This window comes from Corvus kubaryi, unplaced genomic scaffold (assembly GCF_017639235.1).
Source record: "Corvus kubaryi isolate FWS band 111438036 unplaced genomic scaffold, C.kubaryi_AGA036_p1.0 37357, whole genome shotgun sequence".
Classification (NCBI taxonomy): Eukaryota; Metazoa; Chordata; class Aves; order Passeriformes; family Corvidae; genus Corvus; species Corvus kubaryi.
In genome coordinates this window covers 16,027,852-16,041,456 of record NW_024581117.1, presented here as the reverse complement: position 1 = coordinate 16,041,456, position 13,605 = coordinate 16,027,852, and the positions used below count along the sequence as shown (strand labels likewise).

The 13,605-nt window shown below is 45.5% G+C and overlaps 1 protein-coding gene across 1 annotated transcript; it reads right to left on the bottom strand.

The window, feature by feature from the left end:
- Window positions 1-100: 100 nt before the first annotated feature.
- Window positions 101-2,636, bottom strand: SRGN (serglycin). Its single transcript, XM_042033678.1, has 3 exons — window positions 2,479-2,636; window positions 566-713; window positions 101-421 (listed from the first exon to the last, which is right to left on the bottom strand). The coding sequence occupies exons 1-3, from the start codon at window positions 2,567-2,569 to the stop codon at window positions 208-210; spliced, it is 453 nt and encodes a 150-aa protein (XP_041889612.1). The 5' UTR covers window positions 2,570-2,636; the 3' UTR covers window positions 101-207.
- Window positions 2,637-13,605: the final 10,969 nt, after the last annotated feature.

Here is a 13,605-nt window from a genome sequence, read left to right as displayed (position 1 = left end):
TCACTGTTGTTCCCCCCATTGGGATGGCTGCCGCACATACACACATAAGGCAGTTCAGACTGAACAATAACCTTTTTAGTAAGTGAAAGCAGTAAGGATCTTAAGGCAAAATTTTTATTGATGCTGGTTTAAAACCGCTTCATGGCTGTTGGGTCAGGCTCTGGGGAAGAGGCGAGGGAGCGACGCATGAGGACAACGTCTCCAGCCCTACAGGAGCAAATCCTCCTCCGACAGCTTTTCCTTCAGCTCAGTGCCTCGCAGGCTCTCCAGGAAGACAGGCAGCTTCGCCTCAGAAAAGCTGTCACTGTCACCAAGCCCCGACCCAGAGGCTGGCTCTGCTTCCACCATGGTATTGGACCCAGAGGCGGAATCCTCATCCGAGAGAGGGAATATATCACCCAACTCCTGGTATCTCTTCATCCTGAAATGCAGAATGGCATTTTTCTCTCTTAGATGAACAGATCTAAGCGTGGGCGAGCCACACTGTGACAGGACCGTCAAGGCAGGAATAATAGACATTCTGGGGTGCTAGCATTAATGACAACCATGTGGCAAATGAACTTACAAGGACGGGTCTGCCATGGGAGGAAGGATCCTGTTGGCTCCACCACTGGGCATGTAAAACCAGGGCCCCTTCTCTTCAATGCAGTTAGCAGACCAGGCGTCAGGCCGGCACCTCACTCTCTTGTACCTTGCCCTCTGCATCGGAGCACCTGATGGAATCAGCCACACATTATCCATGAGGACCAGGACATTACTCACCAGGTCCTATTAACTTTATGAGCACCCAATAAGGCTTAAAGGAGCGGATGGAAGTAATTTGTGCGGCCCTGATTGCTCAACCTCTGGAAAACTAAAGTAACCCTGACAACTTTTTTTAAAATGGCTACTGACATCCTAAGTGACTCCTTTGCCATCAGAGACATCAGACATATCTCCCACACGGCACCAGGAAGTCCATGAAAAATCCCTGGGAATCCCCTTCACACACGGCACTGGGAAGTCCATGGGAAACCACTGCTGTCACAGCAAGGCTCATCCCCAGCTCACAGTATGGCGCAACTGTGGGGGACCTGAGGGTGCCCTGCAGCTCTCCTTGAGAGAAGGTGGAGGTATGTGAAAATAATGTGAAAATCTCTGGGGACAAGGAATCCAGCTGACAGCTGGCTCCTGTGCTCTCCTTCCTCTCTTGGCTCCAGCTCTGCCCCTTCGAGTTCAATGGGATGAGTTTTGATGGGGAGGTGAGAAACTCAGGGTATGCCATGGGAGCAGGTTTGGGGTTTATGTAGGCTCTCAGAGCACTCGCCAGAGGAGAGGCAGTTCAGGTGTCTCCTAGACACAACAAGGTTTTGTAAACCCATGTTTTCAGTTCTGGTGCTCCCCAGGTGCCTGATTGGGGCTGTCACTGAAAATGTGGGTCTTCAAAAAATACCAAAATGACAAAATAAGGATCACATAATGAAGATAAAAGCAGTGGCATTTCATCCTTCCTCTTGGTCTCATATAATTAATTTGTTCAGAAACCTCCTGGTGCATTCTCAACCTGTTGGCACTTTATCTATTTTTTTTCTCAGTTTCTTGGGAATATCTCTCTGTAATTACACTTCTCTATTGCCCTATATATTTCCATAATGTACTGGATGACTTTCAGGTACCTCCTACACTCTTCTGTAAAAGAAAAAAGATCTCATGGGTGTAATTTCCTGCTGCTTCTACAGTATATTCCTTTATCATACTTATTTTCTTCTCCTCGCCTATTATTAAAAAGGTTTTTAATAATAACAGTCACAACAAAATAAACAGCTGTAGCTGAAAAATTTGCAAATAAGCAACATAGAGCAAGCAGGCCATCGTCCCTCAAAGATCAGCCTCAGAGTGGTAATGCATAACGAGAGCCTTTCACTATCACAGCTTTGGTTTGTGGACAAATTACGCTCTACATGCTTGAAGAGGAGTTTTTCTCTCACAAGAAACAAATCCATGGGGCATGGCATCATGAATCAATATTTCCTTTTCGTTGTTTTAGTGCTGTATGTTGCAATATTTTACCAAATAAACCGTTTAGTTTCCTCATACTTACAGCTAGTTTCCTTTCCTGCTCACCCCAGAAAGCAGACCGTAGGAGTTATGACATGGGAACTGTTACATATTATGTCTGTAACTCCCTAAGTGAGTAACAGCAGTAACCAGACCACTATGAAAGGGACATTTAGAAAAATATATATTGAAATACGTAGACTGAAAACATACACACATACAACAAACTTTTCATTAAGCTTTTTTCAAAAATTGAAATGCTCCAATTGCAAAAAGCACATTTTCTTGCTGTTCCCTCTCCAGAAAAGGAAACTTTAGCAAAACAGACTTTCTGAATAGATCTCATTACCCCCAGAAGAAGGCCAGTTTGTGAAATTCAGAGGCTGCCTACACTGCATAGCTCAGAAAGAGGATTACCGAGAGAACAACAACCCGTTTTACCTTGTGCTGTGTATCCCACAAAGAGGATTAAACAAATAGCCAGGAAAATCCTCCCGTTACATCTGATAAGGAGCTGCATTTTGGCTGGCATCCCTCTGCTCGCAACCAGCCTTTACCACAGCTTCACGCTTCAGAAATAAGACGGAGCGAGGAGATCAACTTTTAGAAAAGGTTCCAAAACCTCAAACCCAACCCATAACCTGCGTCACCACTTCCTGACTGACAGGAGTGAGACATGAACAGAAAAGCTCAGCACTGTGGCCTTCCTGCCTTCATCAATCCAAATTGAAAGTTCCTCTGCCTTCATCTCCTGTTTTGCCCAAGGAGAAAAGCAAACCTAGGACCCACCAGCTGGACTGAAGGTGGTGCTGCCAGCAGCTTGTGGTCAAGGCACACATCCCACCCAGCGTCTGCCCAATGCTGAGAGGCCTCCAGAGTGAAAAAGCAGTGCTTCATGTTCCCTAATTTTCGGTCAACTGCATTTGTGCATTGGCACTGCCTTTCCCTGCCTCAAGCCCACACCAGTCCGCCAAGATGGTTAGAAGCCAGCTACTCGCAGTAGGTACATGTTTCACCATCTGGGAAATCATCTTTTTCCACAGAAGTAAATTATCTCTGTAATTTCATGCCAGGCTTGGGGGTTTTTGGGTTTTTTTGAAAGCAGAATCATAGATATTCACAGTAGAAGTGAAAAAAAATGTATTAAGTTAAAGAATATATTCTGGTAGAAACACATCAGCTCCTTTCTGGAAGGGCAAAGTCAATTTGCTTGGCCAGATCATCATTGTGTGGTACAAATGCCCCTTTGGATCACATGTGGCTCCACAAGGAACACATCTGAGAGGCCATGAAAGCTCTTATAGAGACAGATAAATAGAAGCTGCCTTTCAGCTGGCTCGTACCTTTTACTTGCCTTTTGGCTGTGATTAAACTCAGGCTTGAGTTCACTTAAGAATAAATTACAAACAACAAGGTTACCAAAGGAGTGAAGGTTTTTCTCAGTCGTACTGAGAGCTGCTGGATTAACTGGGGCACCGACATGTGGGCCTGACATGCTGCAACACCTTGTCGGTACTGGGGCTGACAGTGCAAGTTGTCTGTGGTAAATCTATTTTTATGTGGTGGAAAGTCCACAGAGGCCCCCAGTGGGGATCTGGGCTGAGTGGTGACTTTCCCCAGGGCACGGTGTTCCACCAAAACCCCATGAAGCAGCAGAAGAGATTCCAGCAGCTCCCTCCCCTCTCCATGCTGGGATTTACCACCAGATTGAGGGATCAAGTTGCATGTTCAGCCTTGATGTGGTTTATTATGAGCCTCTGCACATGGGGTTTTTCTCTGGCACAGGAAAAATAGGAGCAGGTGTGGAAGGACTCGTGCAGTGGTTATTCTTACCACCCTCATTTGTACATTGTATTTTTAGCATCAACTCTTTTTTTCTTTTTGTTTAAGGCAGTGTTCAGCATCAATAGGAAGCTGGGCAAACACGTGAGGGAGATGATCAGCCTCCGCTTGCTGAAGGCTGCGGAAACCATCCCTGCAATAACACCTCTCACTTTCCACTGATCATGGGTACACACTGATCCGTTCCTCACCCCTCCACTGTGCACAAACAATCTCCATGTGAGAAAGCAAAAACTCCACTGGCTAGTTTTGCCCACTAGCCCAGGGCATTTTCCACTATGGCATTGGAAGCCCCGTGAGATGCAGCCAGAGCAATACCCACCAGTGGGCACGGTCATGGGGAACTGGGGATTCTGCAGGAGCTGGGGGAGCTGCAAATTCCCTGTATCTGGAGGGGGATCTCGCAGAGCCAAGTTATCTGTCTTGTACCATCAGCTGATGGGGGAACTTGTAGCACTGGCAGTTTTGCTACACAGTTTTGGTTTTTTTTTTTTTGCGTCCACAGCATGCCTCAGGAAATGAGATCACTTTACAATCGGTAGCTGTGGGAAGTCCAAAGCAAATGTTTCACCCCTATCTCACATACATCTGTGTAACAGGGCCCTGAAGCCTGCAGGTAGGGTTAGCCTGTGCCCATCTCCTGCCCTGCTGTGCTCTGCCAGTGCCCACACCCCACTGCACTTCGCAAGTAAAGAGTTTTCCACCTTCCTACAAACATGGAAGTCACTGGAGACCTGGATCTTAAGCAGACTGGGACATGCAGGTCTTAAAAGTAAAGCATGCCCTTTATGGAGTTTCACGGGATGCCCAAGGAACACCATCTGTAAACCACTCAAGACATACAGTGAAAATAATCAGCTCTAATTAAAAAAAAAAAATCTCATCTTGGGCTAGAGGCCACAACTGCTGAAAGTTAACAAATTTTTTCTTTTTTTAAAGAGCTAACCTATATTGGAACACTAACATACCGTGGTATGACTATCAGACTTTAAGAGAAACAGGATTTTAAGTTAAATATTTTAAATCTGCAGAGGAGAGCACAGTCACCATACCAATGTCAGCTACCTCAAATTTACCTTCCATAAACTGTGAGGAAGATTTGTAGGATAATATTCTTCCTGTGTATGTAAACTGAAAGATTAAATAGCCCAACATAATAGGCCTACAAAAAGAAGCAAATAAATGAGGAACAGGTATTTGAGAACACAGCTTGCTCCTGGAGCCTTGCTTACAGCTACTGCACTGAAGTGCTGCCATTATTTTCAAATCACATGCAAAGCAGGTTTCTTAATCTGCAAAGCTCTTGCTTTGCATTTTTGTAAGGCATTAATTTGGGGAGAAGGGAACAGGTGGAGGGAGAAGGCTGCCTCGGCACTATGCACCCAGACCCCTGAGCAGACACCCAGGACTTTCCATTATGTGCCTGAACAATCTGGAAGTAGTCTTAAACTACAATAAACACTTCAAAATCTAAAGTGTTTAACTGCTCCTTAGTCTTAACTTTCAGAGCTGTTGTATCTCCCTACTGGCCTCAGGAGTAATGACTAATTTAGTAACATCACTAAATGTGGACCACACTGCAGGAGTGCCTGGCATAAGGACATCCACTCTGCTGATGAGGGCAGAATATCGGGCAAAAGAAAATCCCAGCAGTAACCCACAGGGGCATCACGGGGGTGTTTCAGCCAATTCTTTGGACATCAACCCCTTCTCTGCTCTAGCCCAGGTAAATGCTGATGGTGCAGATTGGTCCAGAGGAGTGGTCTGGCATAGCAGTGCCAGGCCAATCTCTCTGTTGCTTTTCCTCAGCAGGCAGCACAGGTTTACTTTGCAGTCTGTATTCCTGACAAGCAGCCAGATGGACAGATGGACTCCCATGGGTGCAGGGGCACCCACAGTCCTGGTGCTTATCAGCAAGGCTCGCAGGCAAGGCACTATCTGTCCAGGCAGGGTCCTGATAAAGAGTTTTCTCATTGACAACTGCTCAGAAATCAGATAAACCTTAACTGCTGTGGGGTCACTCTGCTCTCAGGGTCAAGTTTTCCCTTGCCCGAGCTGATGGGAGCTCAACTCTGGCTTCCATAGTGTACTAGTTTGAAAACAAACTAGTGGGAGGCACCAAGTCAGAATAACAATTTAATGGAAATTAAAGAAAACACTGGTTCAAACTGACAGAGTCAAGGTACAACCTGACACCCTGTTAGGCAGGGTGGTGGTAGCAGTCTGGTAGAATGGTGGCTGCAGTCCTCTGAAGCAGTGATCCTGTAGTAAAGGGGTCTGCTCTTCCTCAGAAAGTCCAATGGTGGCTGTATAGCTCCTGTCCTCTGGAAATCCAGTGGGAAGGGTTTTCTCTGGTGGTCAGAGTCCCAGATTATATCCACGATGGGATGCTTGGTTCCTCCCTCTGGGTGGAGCATCTCACAATGGGGTAATGAGTCATGAGGCAAAGTGTTGATTAGGCTCATTAACAGAAGATAGTCCGGAGGGAGTTATCTCTGAGTCAGGCGGCAGGACAATGATGGGCAATTAACAGCAAGATAGTCTGGGGGGAGGAGGCAAGGAAACACTGCCCCACCTGATTTCAACGGCTCCTGAGGATGGTAATAGAATATACTGCAACCCAGGACACATGGGAATCCAGGCCGACCCCTGCACACCTCAAACACTCATCCCCATGGAGCAGCAAAGCCAGCAGACAGCTGGAGCAGCTGGGGATCCTGAAGCACTGGGCCCTGCCTGTGATTCTCAGCTCTTTATTTACTTTGCTGAGAAAGTAGGAATACATATTTTGTACACCGGGGAGCAGCCGGTACAGAAAAGGTTACATCTATTACAAGCAGAGCTGGAAACAAGAGTGAAGAGAGAATGATGGCAACAGAAAAAAAATAGAGGACAGACAGAGCACAGGGGAGAGTGTCTGAATGGCAGCTGGGTTCAACACAAGGAGCATTTGTTTTGCCCATCTTGCCTTTTGGGAAGGCAGAACAGTTTTCTTCCCAGACACTCACTGCTGAATTGGGATGAGATTCATGAGACCTGGACATCCAATGGGTCCTGAGCACACTGGTGCATCTCAGGGGGTACTCATGAGCTGCACTCTTAAATGCCCAAAATCACCCTGATGCCCTCAGAAGCGAACTCCCCTCCAGGCAGGCATTCCAGCTAAATTTAAGGATGCCTTTTGCCAACAGTTCCTGTTCAACCAACCAACCAACCAACCAGTCAACCAACCTTTGGTGACTGAAAGCAAAAACCTCTCCTGCTTCAAAATAGCAAAGAGCTGGCAAGCCAGAGAGAGAGGTTTGGGTCCAGATGGGGGGATTTCTAAATCCAGCCCTGAGTAAAGAGTAATTCTTAACCTGGGTCACATCTGAGCTCAGCATTTGACCCGTGTTCACCCCTGCACCCAGAGCATCATGGCCCAGGCAGCCCATGGCATCCCTCGGCCTCTTGTGCCACCACCTCTCTCCTCTGAGGGCAGCATCAGGGCCTGGTCCATGCAGATAAGATTCAGATCTTGTAAGAAAGCACTGACATTTATCATGTAGAAATCAGACACTTGTTACCATATAGATCTCACAGAAGAGCAACTCCTTCTTTCTTCCCATGGTGAAGGTCAACAAGTGCAGGGGGAAATCGTTGCTGCAAAGCCACAGCTGCATCAAGATCAAGCACAGCTGCTGGCAGACAGGAAGCTGCCAACGACCTTTCCCCATCAGCAATCTCCCCTCTCTCCCAGAAACGTTAACCAAGCAACAGGCCTATCCTTCAGGTGGAAAAAGCAATTTCCTTGCTGCTGGGAGTGCTGATGCTTTCTGCTTGTACCTGCTGAAGCACAGTGCAGCAGGAGGTTTTGGCTGGCAAATTCAGGACAACAGTTTAAAAGCAACAACTTGTTAAGACATGACACAGCAGCCAAGCTCTGGTTACTGATTAGGGAGGCAATTTCAGCAGCTGACTGTCCTTTAAAACTCCATCCCAGAGCAGTACCAGCCCCGCAATGCAAGCAGGACCTGCACGGTGGAGCAAGGGGTCATGCAGCACTTATTGGGAAAATGCCCCTAAACCCATAAGGAATTAACAAGGGAGAGAAGGATGGTGGGGCAAAGATGTTTTCAAAGCAAAGCCTGGTGCCCTGTTCCTCCACTGCTTCTTGGGGAATGTGTTTTCACTGCAAACCAGTTGGCATTGCTGCATATGTTACTGGTTCAAGCTCAACTACCCAGGAATTAGACACAGCTAGTTTTCCATCAGATGGTTTCTCCAGCACAGGACAACCTCACATGAGTGAGCTACTCAGATCTTTTAGATGCTTTTTGTCAGCCTTGGGCTCTTGCCCATAGATCCACACCAAGCAGCTCACCTTGCCTCCATTGCCTGCACGAATGCAAACTTATTTTTGTGTACGAGCACCATTGGTGACACAGACAAACTTCACACCATGTGTGGGGAGAAAGGACATCAGTAAATTTGGGAAGATGAAGAGGAACAGTAAGCAGGGATGCTCCTGCAGAGGTGTCCCCATGAACCAGGCCTACTTCTCTCATCCTGTGTGTAAAGTGGAGCAGAGCTGGTGTTCAGGCCCCAGTTAAACAGCCTGGAGTTGTAATTTTGTGATCTTCACCAAGCTGTTGGGGAAAGAGGTGAATTTATGTTTACATTAAAAGAGAACAGGGTGGGGGGTTTTTTTGTTTCCTATCAAGCAAAGGAGCTGGGCATTTCTTAGCTAGCTTTAAGCACATTTGATTTAGTAGAATCATCCTTTTGTTTTGAAATGTGACAGAAGAGAAAAACGAGGAAAAGTATGAAAATCAGATCTGCCACAGGAGCCTCTCCCAAGCAGGACCGGCAGTTCCCAGGCCTCCAAGCCCTTCTGAAGGATCTGCTCTGTGCTCTCTGGCTGGGTGCTGCTGCAGCATGAAGCAACAGGCTCCAAACTGCTGTCCCTCAGGCTCAGAAACTGTAGTGCTGACAAAGCTGCTCTGCCCCCCTTCAAGACGAGCACATCCCTTTTGAAAACATAATTTGTATTAACTAGGAAAAAAGATTTTTTGTCTTTTCTTACTTCAAGGACTCGGGTCAGTCAGCAGGGTAAGCCAAAGCCTGGGGCAAGATTCACCTCATCCAACATTTCTGCAAAGAGGGCAGCAGAGAGGCCAGGGAGGTGAGAGTCACAAGACCCTTGCACTTGCAGTACCTTGTGCCTTTGCAGTGAGAAGCAAAATACGTCTTTCCATGAACCCTATGTAACATGGCAGCTCATCACCATAAGAGAACATTAAGGCAAAGCACATGGAGACATTAAAAAGTATTTGACACCTATTTGCCAAAAGTTCCAGATGTGGACAGGCAAGGTGGATAGCAGTGTCTGACACTTATCAGGTGTCATGCACAGGCCATTGGCAAATATTTGAATTCAAAATAAACTTTGCTAGCAGGGGATTATGTTGTTCTTTATGGCTGTTCTTTATGGTCCCCTCCTTGTCTGCCGACCACCTGCTGGCAATCAGATGCAGTATCACCATTTCTGTCTCCTTGTCTGCACTAGAAATCACTTCTAGGGCATCACTGTTATTTAAAAGGTCCTGGCATTCTGGTGGAAGGAGGCTCTGGGCCCTGGCATTCTGGTGGAAGGAGGCTCTGACTGCATTCTCTCATGGGCTGTGAAAACTTCTCTGGTGTTAGCTGAACCCACTGCCTATCCAGAGATGGCCTCCAGGAAACCAACAGGAACGTCACAGCCAACACTCAGAGTGGTTTGAGACCCTGCCTGGGAATTTCTTGCTCTTGCTCCACTCCAAGACACTTAAGTATGCAGAAAATCATCTTGTTCATTCCTTTTTTTTGTTTGCCCCATGCATTTCACCCACGGATGTCAGGGTAACTCTCTGATACAAGCACTTTGTACTCCTCTTACAGTATTCAGTGACTAACACCAGCTCACTCATCACATGCCTATTCCAGTCTTTCACTGATCACTCATCCAATTCCTCTTTGTTTCTGCAGAAAATTGCATTAAAAAGCTCACACAAAGAAATCCTTGCATCTTGGTCCAATGCCAACTAGTAAGTCGCTTTCACAGCAATGAGCATGTAAAAAGATTTTGCTGTATTTTGTGCACACCCGATGCCAAAAATTCAAGCACTAGATATTTAAAACATTGCTATAAACACCCAAATTATTAAAACCTTTGGTGTTAAAGGCACCACATTATACTTCACCTCTCCCTAGACAAGTAGTCAGTATCACAGACATTTTCTGTTCTGAATGGAAGCAACACATTTTCCAAAGGTACTGTGTTTAGTATCCCAACAGTCTGCCTGGCTCTTCAGCTGTAAAGACACAGCAAATGATGGTTTTGGAAAAAAGGCAGCCAGGCAAATAGTTCTCATTGGGAAATGGCTGTTTTTACGCCTACCCATGACAAGGAAGAGCTAGAAACCACCAAACTGCAAAAGCATTAGGAGGCACTTTGGACAGAGTTCCTGAGAAGTACGTAAAAGCACTTTTCAAACCAAAAATTAATCATTTGTAGCAAGCTCTAAAATAGCCATAGATGTTGCAAAACATCTATGAAAAGAGGAAAGAAAGTTGACAAATGCTTCTCACCACAACTTTATGCGCTTAGCTTTAACGTAACAATCTTTAGTTCTGTAATTTCAAGACTACAGAAGGGTCTGCCTCGTGAGCTGCCAGACCAGCTATGTCCTCCTTCGCAGGACTACATCTGGGCATCTTATAACAAAAAGTTCCACAGAAAACATCTAGGTAACACCAACTATCTCAGTCTTTTAATAGAAACACACAAGTAAAGGTCATCTTTGCTCTCTCAGTGCTGAGTAAAAAGAGAACACCAAGCAAAAGTGAGATAGGTGAAACCACATTAACAAGATCAGTTGTGTTTCTCATTGTCTGGTGTCAAGGCTAATCAGGCTCCCACAGTAATTCTGGACGTGGAAGCGCAGCAGTAATCGCACCCAGTGCAAGCACTGCACCATTACACTGACATGTCTCCATGTGCACACAGAGAAGGAAACCATCCACACCGAGCCTGTGCCAGGGCAGGACCAAAACACCCCACCTAGGAGCTTTCAGGAGCACAAATGAAGAGAACCAGCCCAGGGAGCTTTTGCCACACAGAGGCAGCAACCAGCACCAGCATCTCCCCTTGCAACACAGGGGACCTGCTTTCCTGCTGCAAAGGGGAAGTGAGGGCTCACTTCTGCCCACTGCCCCTGGTGCTTCAGCTGTCTTAAGAGCAACAGAGGACACAGCAGTCACCTCCCGCCATGCTTCTCCAGTCCAGGCCCCTCGAGAAAAAAAAAAGAGCCTGCTCTGACAACCTTGTAGGGAGGCAGAACAAGGCACTGGTTTCTTTCTTTCACAAAATACTGAAGCACAGCACAACCATCCCCATCACTCCATTTTAGAACACCTACCATATCTCTAGCCAGCATGAGAATTAAGAGCGCTTCAATTAAACCAAAACTGGTTTTAGTCAAACCAACTCACTTCTCATGAGTGCTGCACGCTATTTGAAGAAGTACTCTGAGGTTATAGCTCTGAGGTCAGATGCCACACTTGAAAGGAATTCTGCACAAACATGGACTTCTCGTAAATCTTGCTGCTTTATGCTGGCTAAGGAGAAAGAACTAGTAGAACATCAAAAATGAGGTTTCAGTTGTAAGACTTTTTTGCTGTACAGAAAGGAATAGAAATGCAGGTTAAACAGAGTTCACAGGAACCTAATCTTCAATTAATCTTTGAAATAAATGCCTGACCTCACACATACTTTACAGTTAAAACTCTACATTCCTGAAGGGAGCTTTGCTGCCTAATCCAACAAGCTCCCCGCCTACTTTTTTTTTTAACTAAATACACAATCTTACATAAGTTCATTCTCTCAAATCATTGAACAAACAGGAATTATTCAAAGGGTTTGCTTAAAAAGACATGCCTTAAAAGAAACACAGCACAGTGCATTGTGCTGAGCATCTGGCACAACGTAGTCTCCACTAGTAAAATATGATTAGCTGGCAGGAGCCTTGGACATTTACTCTAGGAGATGAACTGGCATAATTGGTTTCTGTAAGTCCATATACATTCATATGAAATGTATTTTAAGAAAAGCTGGAAAGCTGAAGTGTTCTGGGTATCTTCAGAAAAGAGAGCTCTCCAAACCACAGTGCCAATCACACTGATTGTGCTGAAAAAGCTCTGATCCCTCTTATATCAGGCCTTCTTAACTATGGACCTACTCTTACCTGTCTGCTGAGCTCTCACTGTGGTTCCAGTGGATTCAGGGTGTCTGTCTGCACACCTCATGATGGTTAAATTGGTTAAAAGGGATACATCTAATTATTAAAAGGGATACACCTGATAGTTAAAAGGCATACGTGACCCTGAACTTCATTCACTTTTGCAGTTACCTGCAGGTAACTTTTCATTCTTACTTCAGACCAGTATTTGAAGGGGAAAAAAAAGATGATTTTTTTATGCTAGGATAGCCCACAAACTATCCGCCTCCAAATTACAAGAAAACTAATTTGATGAGGCAGGCAATCCATGGTCTACAAAATTTGATCAAAGGCAAAAGTATGGAAGGAAAAAAACCCCAAAGAACTACCCAAAACATGTATTGCCACCTTCCACTTGAATGTGAAACTGAAAGTTAGTAGAAAATTCTAACTTTTGAGTTTGTGGCAAAAGTGCACACTAGCTTTAACTGAAATCAGACAAAAATAATGTGCAATACAGCCTGCTGAGAAATGTTTCAGTGAGAAACTAGGGCTGTCCTACCTTCAGGCCACAGGAAAATCTGAATTAAAGATCTGACTGCAGAAATGAAACTCCTAGAGGCTGACTAGACAATTATTTAGTAAAACAGAAAGAACACAGGCACGTGCACTCACTCTCTCTCTGTTCCTACAGGCACACAAGTAGCTGGCCTAGTTTTGAGTTTTGCTGCCGCTCATTTCCAGCACCCATTTGTTGGCCTATTTGTTTGTGGTTAGCAGTCTAGCTTGCAGAATTCTCTGCAGAAGAGATTTTTGCTACACATTTCAGATGTACATGCTTTCTTGCTTTGCACATGCTTTCCCCTCACACCCTTTAAGCAAACGTAATGTTTCTCCCCCTCCATTTTCCAGAAGAATCCAGTTGTTTTGACTGTTCCCTTTCAATGCCCTCTAGTGTTGTAAACATCCTCCCACCCTATCACCATGTCAGTGATAAGACTGCTGGTGCACTACTGCACAAAGTCACATTGTCCCTTCACTTGCCCCATGTCCCCTGGCATCTCTGGCCATCATCTCTTACTATAAAGTTGGACAATGTGCTCTGCCTTTATTTCATCTAAAACCACTTCAGACAGGTCCCAATTACAGCTCCTGCTAAAACAGCACCTGGGCTCCCTGAGCAACACAAAGTAAGAAGCCATCCATGGCATCCCAGGGCTTTAAGCTGTATTAGGCAAATGTTTGGAGGACTAGAGCATGGGACCTGTAACCTGTGAATTCTCTATCACGTATTAAGAGCAGGGTAACTCCTCCCACCACAAAGGAGGTTTGCTGTTTTCTTGCTCTGGCTACTGGCACTACAATTGCTCATGTGTTTTTACTGAAGACACTCATATGGAAACACTTTCTCAACTCTCTACTTTGGCCTAAGTTGAAATATACATTGTATCTTAGTTCACAGGAAACAGAATTCCAAGGACTCTGAAGA